General features: G+C 31.5%; 2 protein-coding genes across 2 annotated transcripts; both read right to left on the bottom strand.

Moving 5' to 3' along the window:
• Positions 1 to 832: 832 nt before the first annotated feature.
• Positions 833 to 7,954, bottom strand: LOC127105963 (uncharacterized). Its single transcript, XM_051043188.1, has 10 exons — positions 7,666 to 7,954; positions 7,394 to 7,568; positions 6,430 to 6,588; positions 5,096 to 5,189; positions 3,442 to 3,512; positions 3,120 to 3,171; positions 2,276 to 2,324; positions 2,039 to 2,173; positions 1,446 to 1,565; positions 833 to 1,261 (listed from the first exon to the last, which is right to left on the bottom strand). Exons 1-10 carry the CDS (start codon positions 7,899 to 7,901, stop codon positions 1,072 to 1,074), a joined length of 1,281 nt encoding a protein of 426 aa, XP_050899145.1. The 5' UTR covers positions 7,902 to 7,954; the 3' UTR covers positions 833 to 1,071.
• A 9,939-nt stretch (positions 7,955 to 17,893) lies between these two features.
• On the bottom strand, positions 17,894 to 18,674 carry LOC127105962 (two-component response regulator 24). Its single transcript, XM_051043187.1, has 2 exons — positions 18,279 to 18,674; positions 17,894 to 18,179 (listed from the first exon to the last, which is right to left on the bottom strand). Exons 1-2 carry the CDS (start codon positions 18,567 to 18,569, stop codon positions 17,907 to 17,909), a joined length of 564 nt encoding a protein of 187 aa, XP_050899144.1. The 5' UTR covers positions 18,570 to 18,674; the 3' UTR covers positions 17,894 to 17,906.
• Between the last annotated feature and the right edge of the window lie 612 nt (positions 18,675 to 19,286).

Below are 19,286 nucleotides of genomic sequence, written 5' to 3'. Positions count from 1 at the left end.
TATATATATATATATATATATATATATATCTATATATATATCTATATATATATATATATATTATATATATATATATATCTATTATATATATATATATCTAATATATATATATATATATATATATATATATATATATATATATACATTTATTTATAATTATTACTCCATGGAAACAAACTTTTGAGAGTAAGACTTTGTTTGATAAAACTAAAAAAATAGTTTTTAAATTTTCAGCCACCTTAACCACAAAACTCATTTAGTAACGAACTACATTGTAATTTTGAATACATTGTATAATAAAATTTAACGAACTACATTGTAACATCAATTTATATTAGACTATATAAATTTTATTATAAAATTTAACGAACAGCATTATAATTTTGAATTCGATTATATAATCTAAAATAATAATACAAATAAATTTATTATCTAATATTTTACAATATAACTATTATTTTACAATATAACTATAATGTTAATTCGAACATACAAATTTTTTGTGTCTTGATTGATCTCCGATCATCATGAAATATATAATTTTAATGTTGTTCAAAATTATCAAATATTATATCTTGTGATTTATGTAATTATCTCAATTATTACATATAATAATTATCAACTAAGAGCCATCAACTATTAGCCGCCAACTACCATAAACTATTTTTGTCAAACAAAACTTAAATACTTAAATGTGTGTCCAAATTAAATTTTCATAAAACGCCAAACATGTACTTCCTAAAATAAATTAGTATCTGAAACACATTTTTGATCCAGAAATTAATTTTGAGACAGATATTGAAACAATCCTGACATATACTGCAAAAAAGAATCGAGAAAAAAATTAATATATTTAGGCAAAGAGTGGGAAAAATTAAGAAAAAACAGGAGGGTGCAAATAGCAACTCCCTTACAAAACTTTGACTTCATAATTTTTAAATAAAAAAAGAATCTAGTCTCAACCTAACGTAGACTATGTAATCGACCTTTGTCAGAATTTCTATGCCCTATTTTTACTCTGAAATTTCTATGAACTCAAAGATACATAGGTTCCCAACAGGATAATGTCAGTTAAAACGCACAGCACTTAAAAACAAACCGTGATATTCTGTCAAACCACCCTACATCTCCACAGACCACAACCCTTTCATAATGCCCGCGCCTGCTTTCGATGAATGTCTGTCGATATTCCTCAAACCTCCCCTCTTGGATTGCTTCTCTTATCACACGAAAGAACCTAAGATAGTGGTGTGTATTGTGGCTGCAGTATTCACCATAACAATATTAACTCATCTTAAAAAGTATAAGTGTAACTATGGTTGCTACACACGCACAAGCATGCACGTGTCGGTGTCCTATATTTAATCAAGAGTACACACGCACGTGTCGGTGTCATATATTTAATCAAGAGTATCATTGAAGATTTGAAGCAATGAAAATCATACATTTCTAGCAGAGTTTGTGCCAGCATTTCATGAGTATTGAATAGGTGATTGATGTATGCTTTTGTATAATTCTGGCATGTATGACAGGTGCAGTCTCCTAAAATCGGAGACATGTCTTTCCTGCAATGAAACACAAGCAGAGGAATTAGTAAATAAGGTGCTTGTTACTGCTGGTTTTATTTTCAGTTTTCATCTTCAGTTCATTTGTTTTCATAATCATTACAACAAAAAACAAACCTTTGCTTTAATCATATTCCTTTGGACTTGTATTTTATGAAGGTAATAAAAATTTGTTTTCAGTATTACTCTAAAGGCATTAAGTCTTAGGTTTATAACCACACAATGATAAAATTTTAGTATTCAGACATCCAAAATCACTAGCTTTGAGAGTCAATAGATCTAATTTTCGCATATCTGAAGTCATTATTGTTTATAACCATGTTTTGAAACTTACCCTGCAGCTTAAAATGGCCTTTTTCTATCAATGTTTAGTAAAATCTGTGAAAGACACCGACCTAATACTTCAACCCAGTATCATAATCATAAGATTGAATTTGAGAAAGTACAAACGGCAGTTAAAATGATTATGCTACCTATAAACTGTCGCTCGCAAATTAATTTTACTCGAGTCACTTCCAATCTGACTTGGCTGAAAATTATCTTGATTCCCATTCTTGTCCAGTGAAAAGGTTAGCGCAAATCCTCCAAGTGTGAGGGTATAGATGTATCTATGAGTAATCACAAAAACCATCCAAATTTTACGTGAAATAATGCACCAGGGTGAATAGGGGTATATATAGAACAAACAAAAATTGGAAATAGGTACTTACGATGAGTCAAAAAGATCAATTCCAGCAGCAATCCCCTGCAAGATCTCCTCTGCAAAGTTACAGTAAGCTTTTATGTGCAACAAATTTGTATATATTCAAACTTAATCAAAAGTGTGTTCAATAAATGGTGCACAATATGATGTCAGAGCTTCTATGACCAAATGATCTTGAGTTCACACCCCTAACCGCCACCATCATCTAATAAAAAAATAATTTTCAGCACAGTCAAAGTAAGCCTGTGCATTGCCCGCGCTTCTAGCCTACGGTGCTTTCTCGTAAACAGATGTTTTGGAGAGATAATATAAAAACCACTCATGTCTCTACACCAAACAATAAAAGCTTGTGGAATAGATTAGTAGCATGGAAGAGTGAACAAAAGATAATGATTGATTATTTTTACTAACTAAATGCCTAGTCAACAGAATCATATACAACCTCCGTCCCTAAGTTTTTGGTTCCCTATAATATTTATTGTAAGTTGCAAAAAAAGATGTAACATAATTAAGGGTCTGTTAGTAAAAAAAGAATTGATGCATTTGAAATTTTGAAAAGGGACATAAAAAAAGGAAGAGGTAAAAATCTCCAAGAGGGTCTTATATTTAGGCATGGAGCTAGTATATGATTTAACCATCATAATGACTAAAAGTTCTTAATCATGCATGATATAACTCTAGTTGATTCCATTAGTCGGTTCATGACATGTGATAAATTCATTATCAATGAATTATTAGCCAAAGTAAGATAATTGAGGCAGATGTTAAGATAAGAACATAGAAATAAAAGAATAAACACATCCATTGAGCAAAGCAGGCCACTAAACATGAAGAATTGCGTAGTTGTATACCTGGGAGTCCAAGACCACAGATCATGCGCGGCTTTTCATTTGGCAAGACATCCTGAGAATAAGGTAACTTTGTTATATCAAAAGTCATAAATATGTCGAGGACCAACTCTCCTAAAAGCATAAAATTCTGGGGGAAATTTCATCAAAAGTTTTTATATCTAACTGTTGCATAGTTTTTATACCTCTGTTGCCGAGCAGAACTATAAAGGAGAGCTTTTTTTTAGCTGTATTATAATTTCAGCATCTATCTATCACTCGTTAAATTAAATCCAATTTGAATAAAGTCTTAATGAAGTGAACAAGTACTGCAGATTGCACTTACAACAATAGCACATAGAAGAGCAGGTCGCTCGTCAATGGCCTCTCCAAGACCAAATCCACCAATCCAATAACCTACATGAATAACCAGAGTTATGTAACCATATCTACACAAAATATAGGCATTTATAGGTGTCTCAAATGTATCACATGACATAAAGAGAAAACAACACAATGTAACAATCAAAGTCTATTCCGAGTAAGCTACCAGGGTTAAACAACACCATGATACTCTGAAATATCATATCTAAAATTGTCCATTTAAGTCCAAATTTCTTAATGAATTAACCTATTGTTTTCCTTGATCTTCCTCCAACTCAAACTATTGGATCATACTCCATCTAATCTAACCCACATTATTGATGCTTCGACGGGGCTCTTTTCACAGGCCCGCAATAAGTGCAACTCTATCTTTCTGTTTGATGATCTCATTCATAATCCTATCTTGTTTTATGTATCACTTATAACATTCAATCTTATACAACATTGCATGTCCTACATATATGCAGTAAGACTTTCCCTCACTTGAGACTCTTCTATCACAAATTACAATTCAAACGCTCATCCCCACCTTGCTTGAAACTCTATTGTGGGATTTGTGGTACAAATGTTTTCTAATTCTTACCCCTTCCCTAGGCTAGAATTATATTCCTTTTGGTAATTCTACATTCCTAATATTACTTCTACTAAAAAGAAAGTCATGTTCTGCCAAAACATGTTTCCCCTAATGGTAAAATAAATAGTAGTCATTTTGAATCATATAGATGAAAAGAATAGGCTTAATACATGTTTTAGTCCCTTAACTTAATTTAATATTCCGCTTTAATCCCTTAACTAAAAAACGTTACAAGTTAGTCCGTTAACTTCATTTATGTTACACTATTTGGTCCCTTTCGTCAATTTATGGCAAAAAAAAGTTAAGTTATGGTGACGTGGATGTACTGCAAGGCTCAAGGTCCAAATGTGACTCATTTGTACTATAAGGTAGGATTTTAGCGATAATTTGAGAAACTTAAGTGGAAACCCTATTTTATAGTACAAATGCTTGATCACATTTGGACCTTGAGCCTAGTTGTACATCCACGTCACCATAACTTAACGTTTTTTTTTTTGCCAGAATTTAACGGAATGGACCAAATAGAGTAACGGAAGTGAATCTTAGGGACTAACGTTTTTTAGTTAAGGGACTAAAGCGAAACAGTAAATTAAGTTAAGGGACTTGGGGACTAAATATGCCAAAAGAATACAATACAAGCAAATATTTGTGTTTCAGGTTGTCAGCAAGGTTGCGTTCTGCTGGGTTGGAAGAAATAAAAGAAATAAATATACATAAAAAAAAATTGAAAACATAATTGGGTGCCGGAAAATCACATGACATCACAAAATTGATTTCATCAATAGAAGTTTACCTCATTCTTAAAACATTTGATAAATATCTAATAATATCTATATTATATTTAGAGTATCCTAGATGATTATTAGGATTTATTTTTATTTGTGATAACTAGCCTAAAATATAATGTAGAGATTTGCATAGACAAACTACATGAGTCTAATAAATTGGCATAAAAATGGCTTATGAGGATGGAACGGATGAACATAATTATTCATAAGTAGGTCCAGATGATTAGCAGAAAAACAACTAAAGAAAAAGAAACCTGCTACATTTCGCTTGGCTACCTCCTCTGCACATCGCTTTCTTTCATCCAAACTTGGGCCCCCCACTATGGCACCAAAAACTGATCCAACAGCCTAAATTTTGAGAGTCCAAATCACGTTGAATTAGTTAATAGAGCTCGTTGTAGACAGGAAATTATATTAAATACAGCTGAAAAAAATTGAAGGAGAGCAGGACTAAATATCTAATATCAAATTGATACTATTATACTAAGCTTAGAGTTTAATGACACGATACTGAGATGAATAATGAGATGAATAAGATTAGTGATACTTACACATCTCACTCCTTACTCAACTTCCTTTTTAGATAATAAAACAAGGAAAACACACATTCCAACAGACAAACACTCTCAATACCTTTTATTTCTCAAAGATCCTTTAATATATTTCAAGATAAGGATATCCACCTATGATGCATAGGTACGGCTACGGTATCCGGTGGTACGAAAAAATCAAAGTACGGGTATGTGTATTAAAAATAAGACTTTCTCTATAAAATATATTAGTGGAGAACTAGATTGTTCAATTCATAATAAAACACCACAACAAAAATTTTAAAAATAAAATATTATGTTAAGTTACTATAACAAAAAAACTAAAACACATAAATCTATTATGTTAATATATGAAAAAATTACAAATTTCACTTGAAACAGAATAATGAAAAAAATGAAAAAAATGAAGTAACATGACCATGGTTCGGTACTTCACAATTTTAGAAGTACTCGTACTTCAGAGATATCCACATTCAATTGCCCACATGGTGAGTTTAAATAATGACAATCCACGTCATTCAAAAATGCATGCCTCGATTTTGATGAAAAACTAAAGCAGTTTTGCCTCCTACAAATCTTCTTCATCTTCCTAGGTGTGATAGCAGCTTCCCTTAATTTAGTTGATGTTGTTTGACATTAGGATCCAAATGAATATAAACTCTGCATTCAACAGACTTCCTCCACGGATGTACTTAACACACTTCCTCTAAGAGATAACTACATCATCTTTGGATCATGCCACTTGACATATAAATAATCTATCAATCCAATCCAAGGCATGCTAAATGGTCTAAACTCTAGAGTCCTTCTTGAATACCATGATGACTTATTGATTACAAAACTATATATAAACTCAACAGATTTAGGATCACAACATTTTCAAATTCATTACTATTTAGAATTTACAACTTATTTTTGCATCTCTTGCATCTTGCTAACAAACATGAACCAAAACCACAAGCATTTTCAGCTACTAAAATTTTCATAAAGAATGCAATTCATATCCCTAGAGAAGAAAAACATAATGCGTCACTTACCGGATCCAATTCCAGGCAATCGTCAAGCCATCTCAAAGTTCTATCCACCGAGGTTTTGTTCCTTTTATCTGACACCCAAGCAGGTACCTCATCAGCCAAAGTAGCCCATATGTTTGGCCTCATGCAAGATATCATTACAAGATAATCTTTGGGTTTAACCTAGCCATGTCAAATAAGAATCAGAAGATACATCAAAATTCTCCCCACCATTATTTAAAAGTAAAACTAAAGAATGTGGATAGCAAAAGTATATACATTTTTGGATAAGCTTCTCACGAAGTACTAATGGATAAGCTTGTTTTAATCGACTTGTTTCAACTAATCTACTGGTATACACACTTGTGAGACTACTTCAGAAATCTTATGGAAACAAGTTATTACATATCCATAAGCTATTTTGAGTTTATTTCCATAAGCTCTCTAATACAACTTATGAAAACAACTAATAACTTATATAAAAATAGTTTGACTTAATGCCGGTATCTTGTTATAAAAATAGGCTATACATCAGCACTTAATGATAAACAAACGCTTAATCAAGTTGTAATTCCAAACAAGCCAACGAAAAATATTCAAAGAATGTTATGATAACTACGATTTATTCAAACTATGTATGCATTCTATTTTTTAAGCCCTCTCACTTAACTCCAAGAATATCTTCAAGCTTATAAGTAGTTTTTCACAAGTGATAAAGGGTGAATTTCAATGAACAATTTAATCAAGCAATTATTCAAATTGCTATGTAAATAAAAGCTTATAACATAAGCACTTATATATAAGTTATTCTCGCAAACATGTGTGACAAGTGTTTAAATCACTAAACAAGTTCATATAAGTAATTCTGAACTAAATCCAAACCTATAAAACACCGACATTGACAAGTTCGGTTATTGACACGGACACACCTTTTTTCCAGAAGTGTCGGTGCTTCAGAGAATCAATCTTTTGTAAGATATAAACTTACCAATAGCCTACCACACGGAGTCTCGAAAGTGGCACCAAATTTGTTAGCTCCCTTAGATTCCGGGAGCGAATAAATAGAATCCCTAGCAACAGCAGCAATTCCATAATCATGCAAAGCAATCAATTTATGAACCCCTCCGATTTTCGCTATAGTCGCCGGAGAAAGTCCTTCCAAACTAGACAACAACAAAAACAACAACAAACAAAATCAACAATGCGAGCAAAAGGAAGATTAAAAAGAGCGACGATGATGAAGAAAGTGGCGGTTATTACAAGTGGAGTGGCGAGACTTGAAGGAGATGAGAATCGGGAGAGGGGAGAGAAGGAAGAAGATCAGGAGGTGTGAAATGAGGGAGACCTTTGCGGGTTGATAAGAGAAGAGCGGGTGTTTCTATGGAGCAGTTTCCGAATTCGAGTGCTCCGATTCTAACGCTGCTGCTCCATGCTTTTTTCACCTCGAATAACTTCATCTTTTCTATAAACCCTTCTTTGTGTATTGGTTGTTGCATAAACCCTGTTTTGGTTTTAGAATACTTTTGAAGGGATACAATCTAAAGGCGTTACTTTATCCTTCCATGGAATGAGCATAAAACCCAATTTTAACTTTTTATTTTTATTTTTATTTTTTTTTTATTTTGAAAATACACCTTCAAATGTACATAGTCACTACTAAATAAGCCATTCACCTCATATTTATAAAAAAATGGTGGGAGATTGATCTCCCGAATTACTCCAAAATAATCATATAGATACATTTTTAGATTAATTCCGAAAGACACTTTCTGCTTTATAAATGAACCGTCCACCCTAAATTTGTCAACAACAAAAAATATTTGAAGATGCATCTTCGTACTTAGTTAAAGGTGTTTTGTACATGCATCTTCGTAATTAGTTAAGGATTATTTGAAGATCTATGTGGCGGATTGTCAAAGGAGCGGACACAGATGGAGGTCTTGGAATAATCTAAAGAAACTCGAACTGTCACATGACCCGTTCAAGATGTGGATACATCAAACATGACCCACAGGCTAACCATCAAGAGTAAAAGGCTATATCATCCAATGGATGCGTCTGACGGGGACTGTCATACAGGAAAAAGTATATGTCATTTGCTAGAGTTCGATCAATAAATACCATGTACGGCTCTATCACTTGATTCCCTTTGAACGGGGCAAATGCGCAAGCATGTGGTCAATCCTCGTGTGAAGTCCATCTTGTGGAATCATATTTTGCAGGTAAGGAAGTTTTCATGACGAATATGCTTTTAATGACGACAACTAAATGCAAGCATAACAAGCGGTTAAAGATGCAATCAGACTTAATAGCATTTGATGATCACTACGAACATCCTTTGATGATGGCAATTAAATGGAATATAACTCAAGCCTCATCTCCGAGTAGAATTCAAACAAGTTTCTATAAGATGCAATTATCTGACAAGTCTTAAAGCTTCGAAATGTGAAAGCTCGCATTATCGTGTTTGAGTGAATAATATGTTGTAAAAGCAAAATGATATTTTTCGTAAAATTGTACGTCTAAATCACACACACACACTAAAAACATGTTTTCAAGCCTATTTTTATCAAATAGTTATTCATAAAATTGTTTTGAAGTCCTGTTAGTTGAATCATGAATTGTCTAAATGATTTTGGATAAAATTTGTATGTCCAATCGATTCGCACCTATACCCAATCGATTGGGTAAGTGAAAAAGCAGTCATTAGGAAAATTTCTTAATGAACGGAAACAAATATTTTTTTTCCTTTTCAAACATCCTAAACAATTAATTTGAAGTCTTCTAGTCAATTGAAGCAAGATGCCAATTGATTGTCCTATTAATTTTTACCCAAGAAAATTTCCATTTTTATACCATCTTCTAGCCTATAAATAGAGGTCCCTTTCTTCATATTTTCACATCCAGAATCACTAGCCCTCTATTTCACACCTCACTCTCTCTAAAAATATTTTTCACCTTTCTCTTACTTATATTTAGTCATAACGCTTATGAGAAAATCATTTTGTTTAGTAAAGAATTCTTTGTAATTCTAGAAGGGTAATATTTAAATTCACCAAGGAACATTTTTAACTTGGTTGAATAATGTATTCATAAGGGATTGTTTTGTTTAGGTTTGAAGCTAAACCCTTTAAAAGCTTTGGTCTGGGGATTTAGTTACTAAGTCATTATTTCAGTTCGTAAGTTCATTCTATTCAAAAGTTTTCATCGGTTCGAGATCAACATGGTATAAAATATCAACTTAGTTTGTGGTGATCCTATTAAAATCCCTAGTTCTATTTGTAAGCTTAACCTGGTTTAAAAGCTTGCTTAGGTTCGAGATAAGCCCGATATAAAATATTAGTGGTTCATGATCAGCCTATTCAAAATCTCAGTTCGGTTTGTGAGTTCAGCCCGGTTTAAAAGTTCATCTTGGTTCGAGATAAGCTCATGCAAAATCTCGGTTTAGCTTGGAGACTAGTTGTTTCACTTCATTGTTCGTTGTTTGGTTGGAAGTTAGCTAGAAACTTTATTTTTCTTATATTAAGGGGTTCGATTGTTTAACTTACTAAAACCTCCTAAGATTTACCTGATACTCTCAAGAACAAATCTTGGGGAGAAGATTAAGTCTTTTTCTTTTTGACCGAACCTCTATAATTTTGAGTGTTATCTCTTTATTCCTTAACTTTTTATATTCCGCATTTTATTTTCTGCATTCTTAATTCCCGCTGCTAATTTGTACAACATTTTAAAAATGATTTTAAACTCTAAAAATATTTATAAATATTTTTCAAACTCAAGTTTTTCTGAAACCCATAACTCACCTCATCTTGTATGTGGAGTCTTATATCTGATAAGTGGCTTCAGAGCCTAACTCGTATTCAAGGAATAATTGTCTTAAGAGGAAGATGTCTTCTAACACATCTTTAAACAAGAGCTCTTTTCTAAACACACCCCCACCATTTAATGGTGCTAGGTTTGAAATATGGAAAGCTAAATTTAGAATTTTTATTCAAAGTATTGTTTTTTAATTTTAGGAAACTGTAATCAAAGGTTTGTTTATTCCTACTCACCAAATAGATAGAGACGTAGTAGATAAATTTTATTTTCTTTGGACCGTAGAAGAAACGATAAAATTTGAAATAGATTTCAAAGCCAAGAACTTTATAGTGATGCCTTTAGATGATAATAAACTTCTTTATATCTATAATTCTAAAATCGCCAAGAAAATATGGGATACTCTTGAAATGATATATAGAGTTTCTCCAAGTATCGAACAATAGGAGATGAACACACGAGACAAAGAAGATGAAGATACTATTCATCAATATTTTTTAAAGTTTAAAGTTGCTAGAAATTATGTTGGAACTTTTGTAACTAATCAATATCTAATAATTAAGAATTGAAAATACATTTCAATCCATTAATCAAAAGATGAGAATGTTTGTAAATTTTGGTAAAAATCAAAGAAGCAGAAAATCATTAATATTTTGAACGAACTAGATAAATTACTTAAAGATGAAGGTATTAGCTCAAAGACTTAAGAATCATTAACTTCATCAAACTCCAATTAAATAACTCCCTTACTTCCTTCAAAATAACATACTCATTAGTTTAACGGTCTTCAGAGGATTCAACATCAAATGAAGAAACCTCGTTTATAAGAAACTGTGAAGAAGAAGCATCGTCCAATAGAATATTTGAAAGAAGAAGAGACAGAGCATTCATAAACAAAGAAGAGTCGACCTTGGGGAGAATCATAGAAGAACCATCTTCAAACGAAGAAGATGAAGTTTGCTTAAAGGCATCCTAAGAGAAAGATGACTACGAGGTAACTAAACCATCTTACAAGAAATATTTTAAAATCAGTGTTAAATTTGTTGAAGAAAATGATAGGATTAAAAAAATTCAACCTAGACCTCAAGTAAATCAATAAATCTCTTAAGTTAGAAATAACCAATATTAGAATCTCAACAGAAGTTTGTGAGACTTATGTCTCGTTAAAAAAAAGGAAGTGACAAATTTGCATGACATCCTAAGTAAAATTACTAAGGGGAAAGAAAACATTGACTTGATCTTATAAAGCCAAAAGCCTTCCTTAAATAAAAATTGACTAGGATTCATAAAATTTTAATGTGTCCAAACCCTTCACATTCATAAAATTTTATTCCTTTGCATATGTTCAAGGGACTATTGTCTGACACCTTGTCTGGGACATTTGTATTCCATCTTCTATTAAATTTTTGTAAGGAGTTGTTGAATTTTCTCCCTACAAGGGCTATAGCCTTTGGAAAACTTTCTTCACCTTGATCTTCATCCTCTTCAATGTTGGACACAAAAGTTATGCTTTTGTTCTTCTTTTCGGATTTATCATTCAAGGCCATCACAAAGGTTTGTAAAGAACCAATGAGTTCATCAACTTTGATGTTGTTGAGGTCTTGGGCTTCTTCTACTGCAATTACCTTCATATAAAACTTCTTAGGAAGAGACCTTAGGATTTTTCTGGCAAGCTTTTCTTCAGACATATTCTCTCCTAAGGAAAAAGAGGTGTTGGCAATGTCTCTAAGTCTGATGTTGAAATCAGAGATAGATTCATCTTCATCCATTCTCAGATTCTCAATTTTTGTCGTAAGGAGCTGCAACTTTAACATCCCAATCTTAGATGTGCCTTTATGAGCCGTTTTGACAATCTCCCATGCATTTTTTCCTTCCATGTTTTATTGTCCATGGATTTGAGAAAAGCAACCATTTTTGCTTTTCAATAATCATAGTTTGTGTCATCCAATACAGGTGGTCTATTGTCATACCCTTAATCCTTAGTGTTGTCCATTTGAACAGAAAATATCTTCCCTAGAGCTCACCCAAATAGAACAGGGTGTCTGCTCTGATGCTAATTAAAATTCTAATCCTTAGGGGAAAGATGTTTGACCAGATATTGAGACAATTTGTTAAACTTTTTACACCATTACCAAAATAGTTAGACAACAATAAGGAAACAATGTAGAAAGCTGTAAAAATAACACAAGTGATTGGTAACCTAGTTCGATGAAACCACACCTACGTATGGGGGACACTTTATCTATGAGAGGAAATCCACTACTTTGAATTAGTACACTTAGTCTTACAAGAACCAATAACTCATATATTATTCAAAGCCTCTTCATAATCCTAGTGTCTTTCTATTTAAGGACTTCCCCTAAATATGAGAACCTACTCACTTTCTTCTTAATCACAAAGCCCGTGATTGGTGTTTACAACTTAATGAACAATGTTGAATATTATAACTCAACTAAGATAAAACAATTATGCCAAGTTACTGAAACATAGTGGTGTATAATAGTAGATTCAACACTAATCTAGTTATGGAATTAGCATGGAATACAAGTAAAAAGGACTCAAACCCTAGCACAGAGAACCTAGTTCTTGCGCACCAAAACTCTTATCAAATAATGAGAATTGAATCTCCTTATATATCAATGTCTTCTGGACTTTTCTTCTTGGATATCTGCATTTAATTCGTCTAGAAAATAGCTGAATCAATTGGATATGATTTTCTCCTTAAATCTCTCCCAAAGATATGATTTCTTATATTTCAAATTCAAATTTAAATCACATTTTAATCTTATTTTAACATCTTCAGTTATTAAACAAATCAACCAAACATTGCTAAAATAATTGCAGCAAATCAGATTGAATCTCAATAAAAAAAATTGCAAACCGTCCATTAAGGCTTACTAAACAAGGCCATATGTTGTATTGCACATGCTGGAACATCGTATTCCACATGTTGCACCAGTACATTCAAATTAACTTCACTCCATATCTAGTAGATCTTCTGTTGTGACGTGAATCTTGGATAGAGAAAATCTTAACCAACTGTAATTTTCATCAGTTTGTTTCCAAGAGACCAAATGTTACAGTCCACATGTTGGAACATCGTGTTCAACACGTGTCCCTTCTTCACGAGAACCAACTTAAACAAACTCCATGTTGTTTTGCATAATGTAGTAAATCCCAAAATAACCAATAATAGATAATTCAAAAAGTATGAATGAGACAAAAGTTCCCGCTTTATATAAAAGTAACACCAAGATTCAATTACCATGATCCATTGGAAGTTCAAAGAAGTCGCCCAATGATTCATATCACATCTCAAAATGACAATTGCACTTGTGTGTCCCTAAGTGCATCACCCTTATCCCTACGCACATGGGGCACATAAAGACCATCATCGTAAAAAAAGCGTTTCATCAACTTGATACACATTTAATGCCCATGCTCTGCATGATAACTGCTCCCACTAAGCAAGGAGTTTTCACTCAACGAACGACATCACCATGATTCAGACTTACGGGACAAGATCACATACTTTTATATAAACAATTGTCGTTTCATGACTGACATAAAAGACTTGAGGGACAATTGTTTTAGGCACTGCTACAAATAATATATTTCATGACAAAACTTTCACCTCACCCAACCAAAAATCGAGGTAAAATGTCAAGACGCGTCATGTTTCATTTTATTTTTAATAAATACCACATATCCATATGTTTCTAAATATAACCGAGGGGAAATATAATTCATGACATGCTTTGAATCCCATCAACACCAATTTATGTTTTTATTTCTTTAAAAGTAATGTCTTTCTTTTTATTTTATTTTTAAATTTGAATTAATGATTTATATCTTCGGTTATATTTAATAACCGGAAGATTATATTATCATATCTGTTAAACCGATTTTACTATAAACCTAACTTATATATATCCACTCCAAAGTCTTAAGCATCATTCTTTGGGATGAATTGCAAGACCAAAAAAATCTTCAATGTTCATCAATCTTGAACAAAATATTTTTCCCGCCCTTACAATCTATCTCACATAATTATGTTGACGTTGTTGTTGTGTTTTTGTAATAACCTTCTTATGTTGTCAATCAAAGAAAACATTGAGAAATTTATTATTTTTCTCGGTTGAGAAGAGTGAGAAATTTATTCCTAAACACAATCATCAAGTTATCTTTCATGTGAAAGCATTTGTCATGAAAATATTTGCTCAAGATAATGAAATCTCTTTGGGATGGATTGCAAGTACATAAAAAATCTTTGTTGGAATATATAACTTATCATAAATTTGAAAAGATATGTTGTTCTCCAAGAATCCATTGTCAAAATCTTGATTTATTTAAATAATTTATTTTAATATTATGTGTAAACAATGTATATATATATATATATATATATATATATATATATATATATATATATATATATATATATATATATATATATATATATAAACAAATATTTGTCATTCATTTAATGAGCATTAACGCTCAAGTCACTACCATTAGTGATCCTCGTGACACCTAAAACCCTCGTTATAAAAGCATTCTAAATATTAAAGTTTGATAATTAAACATTTGACATGAAAACTTTGAAGCTTAAAAAGACGTTTGTTTTTGTTTGCGAAAAGTTCTCAAGGATGGATTGCAACAGTATAAAATTATTTGGGTTCAAGGTTGACATTTGATCTTCCTCAAGATCAATGGAACGGAGATCTCTAACATTTTCTCTTCTCCAAGATATTCAACATTTGTTCTTCACCGATAGCGATGACGATGAATCATATTCAATATTTTTACTTTAATATTCTATGTAAACAATGCAATATTTTGTGTAAACAATGAAGTTTGTAAAGAAATTAATTTATTAATATTATGTGTAAACAAAGTAATACGAATTATATATATATATATATATATATATATATATATATATATATATATATATATATATATATATATATATATATATATATATATATATATATATATATATATATATATATATATATATCTTTCCCTTCAGCTTTGTTATTCAAGATGTATATGATGCTAGTTTGGAAAATATAATAAATATATTGTTGGAGATCGAACTCATGACCATTTCAACTAACCCCTCGGTTATTCTTAAACTGATTGATAAAGTGACAAATTTTCATGACGCCCTTCGTTATTTCATATTTTTAACCGAGATTAAATCAACTTTGCATCCGAGATTACATGTATTTTTTGTAGTAGTGAGGTTAGACCACCACTAAAAAAAAACTTAAATTTGCTAGGTGCTAGTCACCTCGCAACGTACAAAATTCACGTGTTTCACTCAATTTGCTAAAACGTTAGTCGCAACTTTTTTGTTGAGAGAAAATCACCTCGCAAGTTGCTAGGTGAATATCACTTTGCAAGTTGCTAGGCGAATATCACTTCGCAACTTACTTTCCCAAGTAGACAACACAAGCGTGCAGAGAGCAGACAACGCAAACATGAAGAGAGCAGGTGGGCATAGCAGTGTGTAGAACGCAAGTTTTGGTGTGTGCAATTCACCTTGATCAAATCATTCGTTTACTGGATGAAATTCACTCGACAACGTTTAATGCAATTGTTAGGTGAAAATCACTTGATAAATTTTAAACGTATTTAATAAAACAATATTCTTATATATTTATATTATACAAATTTAATTATAATAAATTTGTAATAATATAATATAATAAAATATTTTTTATTAAATAATAAAATATTCTTATATATTTATATTTTACAAATTTAATTATAATAAATTTGTAACAATATACTATAACAGAATATTTTTTTATTAAATAATATTTAAATTCAGAATTTATTAACAATAACAATTTGATAAATACTTAAAATAATAAAAATATTACAATTTTTTGTTTGCATGATTTAGCCGGATGAAAATTACCTCGTAAATCATTCATTTGTCAAATGTAAATCACCTAACAACAATTTATATTCCTAATTATAAATTTTAATACCATATTATACTAACTAAAACAAAATATATACTGTTAATAATATTTTATATAAAACAAAATTAATATTCTCAATTAAAATAGAATTAATACCATATTATACTAACTAAAAGTTATAAATAATAAATCTCAACTAAACATTATAAACACATAAACAAAATTAATATTCGCATAAATAATATTTGCAAAAATAAAATTTAAAACAACATAAACAGTTATAGAAACATCCACAAACAAATTTGAATCAGAATAACTCAATATTGATAAGATTTTTTTTAAAATTAAGTGTGTACCTTATATGATAATGAACCCTTAATGAAAAGTTAGATACTAGAATAGAGAAGATGACAGAATTTAGAATTTTAGACTGAGATTAAGTTTTTGAAAAAAATTGGTGTGCTTGTGAAAGAAGAAGATGTTGAAAGCACGATTATGAAGTTGAAGAAAGAGAAAATCGATTAATAAATAGACTATATGCACATATGATCTTTGCAGTGTTTTTGGAAACTGTGCATGTCAGTTTGCGGGGTGTTTAACACACCACAATGCATGTGAACATTGCAGAGTGTTAGACACCTTGCAAAGCATGTTGTTGCTGGGTGTTAAACACGTCGCAATGTATGTGATCTTTATTGAATTAATTGTACCTCGCAACCTTCTGACACGCCTTTTTTAAAATTTGTATTGAATTGCCTTTTTTTAAGTTGAAATTTAAAATTTCAAAAATTGATTTGTGAGGTAAAAAACACCTTTCAAATATTATTTTTAAAAATTCCATTTTCTTCCGGATGACTTGCGAGGTGATATATTTAAAAATATATATTATTTTTTTAATTTGGATAGATGAATTGCGAGGTGATTATCATTTCGACAACCGTATTTTTTTTAGGTGAAATTCACTCAGCAAAATTGCCCAACTAATATTAGTTTTTCTTGTAGTGCATGACCCATAAGATCGACTATCCACGTAGAAGCGCATATTCCTATCTTTCTGAATCATTAGATCATGATCCAATGGTTACCATTGTTCCACACTGGACAATATATAGACGGTTACAACGGTCTTTCATATATAAGTGCGACCTTAAGTCACAAACACGCATACGATTCGATATACACTTGCAAAATTTCACTTCAATCTTTTAATAATTTAAGTGTTAGAATGCTAACATTTTATTTATGCAAGTCGTAAGTACACTCTCCCATGCAAGTCGTAAGTACACTCTCCCTTAACGTGAGAACCATCTTAACCGCGTTGAAAACATTTGAAAAAATAGTCTTCATCACCCTTACCGATTCAGCCATCCTTTACTCCAAATCAGGACAAATACAGTATATTCTTTTAATTATAACTCCCGCTGTATGTGCATGATAGAAAGCGTAGCAGAATGCATAAATGGGTTAGAAAATCACATGTTAGATGGTGTGATGTACTTGATAGTTTGATCTTTGCTCTTATAAATTCTTACCAGAGACATTTATTTAACAAACAATCTTTATATTCTCCACATTCATCATCAACAGTAACACACAGTCATTTACATAATTAATAAGAAATGAGAATATACTATATGTAAGTTAATTACAACTGCATGAAAGCTAATGTAAAAAAGATCCTAAACAGTGATCATTAACTATATTTTTGTACAATATGGATGGATCATCCTCAAAAGGCCATGCTACTTACTCTTTTCTAGAAACTTTTCTAGAACCTGAAGTGGAACCAGAACTATTACCATTAACATCATCATCATAAATAACTTTTTCCCTCCACACTCGGGGACGGGGAGTTGCTGCAAGTAGCATCTTAACCGTTTCAATGGACATTGGCTTCTCATAATCAACTATATCATCTACCCCTGCACTCAGAAACTCTTCCCGTTCAGCTTCTGTTAGAGAACGTGTCACTCCAACAATCCTGCTAGGGTACCCTATAGCTCGCAGTCTCTTCGTCACCTTGATAAACAAAACACATGATTTCATGCATGCATGCATACATGCAAACGCAATATTACAGAAACAAGATGAATGTAAAATGAATCTTTCTATACGTACCTCAATCCCATTTATCAAAGGTAACTGCCTACCAATGAGAATTAGGTCATAGGCTGGAAGAGAATAATCATTCCAAGCAGTCGTGTTTATGGCTTCTCTTCCATCTTTGACAGTACGAGTTTCCACACCAAGTGATTTCAATAGGTTTTCATGAATCCTTAGAGTGCGAGGATCATTGTCCACAATAAGTACTTTTACTTTTCTGGAGGGAGCTGGAAGATCCTGATTATGACCATTATCATCTTTAGGTGCCACTATAGCTTTGCATTTGTTGTCAACTTTATCTTCCATATTCTGTGTAACAAATACAAGAATGTGAGTTTCTTGATAAAGATAGATAGATATACATATATGTATTGCAATAACACTTGCCTTGTGAAGAACACTAGCTTGTTTCTCTTGGGATTGGAGAAAGAAAGCAACTGTGTGTGGAGTGAAGATGAATGAATATGAATGATAAGTACTGTATGAATAACTAACTAACTAACTTCAAGAAAAGGATGAAAAGTTAGTTATAGAGAATGTGTTAGGTTAGGATTTTGTATAACTAATTAACTAACTCGTGTTTTGTTGTTGATGATATGTAGACTCTAGGTGTTTGCAACGGATTAAAGTCGGTTAGTTTGTTAGTTATTCTCGTTGCTAACTTTGTATCTCATTCTGTTTTTAAACAACAACTTAAAAAAAAGTTAAAAAGTATTTACAAGAGCATGGCATAACTCCTTAGAATCAATATTCATGTAATTAAAGGAACTTAAATAATCAAAGTAGTTGGTTTTTGCTAAGTTTAGAGTTAGGATCAAGGAAAGGAAAATAAGAATTTTGAGAAAAGGAAATTGTTATTCCATAAAATAAGTCACACAATTATATGAACCTGCTTATACTTCATGGAAATCAAAGGAGAAAATAAAGAATAGTGTATTGAAGACATTTTTCTCTATGATCTTTTAATGTACAATGAACTAATGTAACAGAAAAAGAGTAGTTTTTGTGTCATTTCCTAAGGAT

The sequence above is a fragment of the Lathyrus oleraceus genome, chromosome 7, assembly GCF_024323335.1.
Source record: "Lathyrus oleraceus cultivar Zhongwan6 chromosome 7, CAAS_Psat_ZW6_1.0, whole genome shotgun sequence".
In the NCBI taxonomy this organism is placed as follows: Eukaryota; Viridiplantae; Streptophyta; class Magnoliopsida; order Fabales; family Fabaceae; genus Lathyrus; species Lathyrus oleraceus.
Note: the sequence above shows the minus strand (reverse complement) of the source record. Positions and strands in the feature narration are given on the sequence as shown.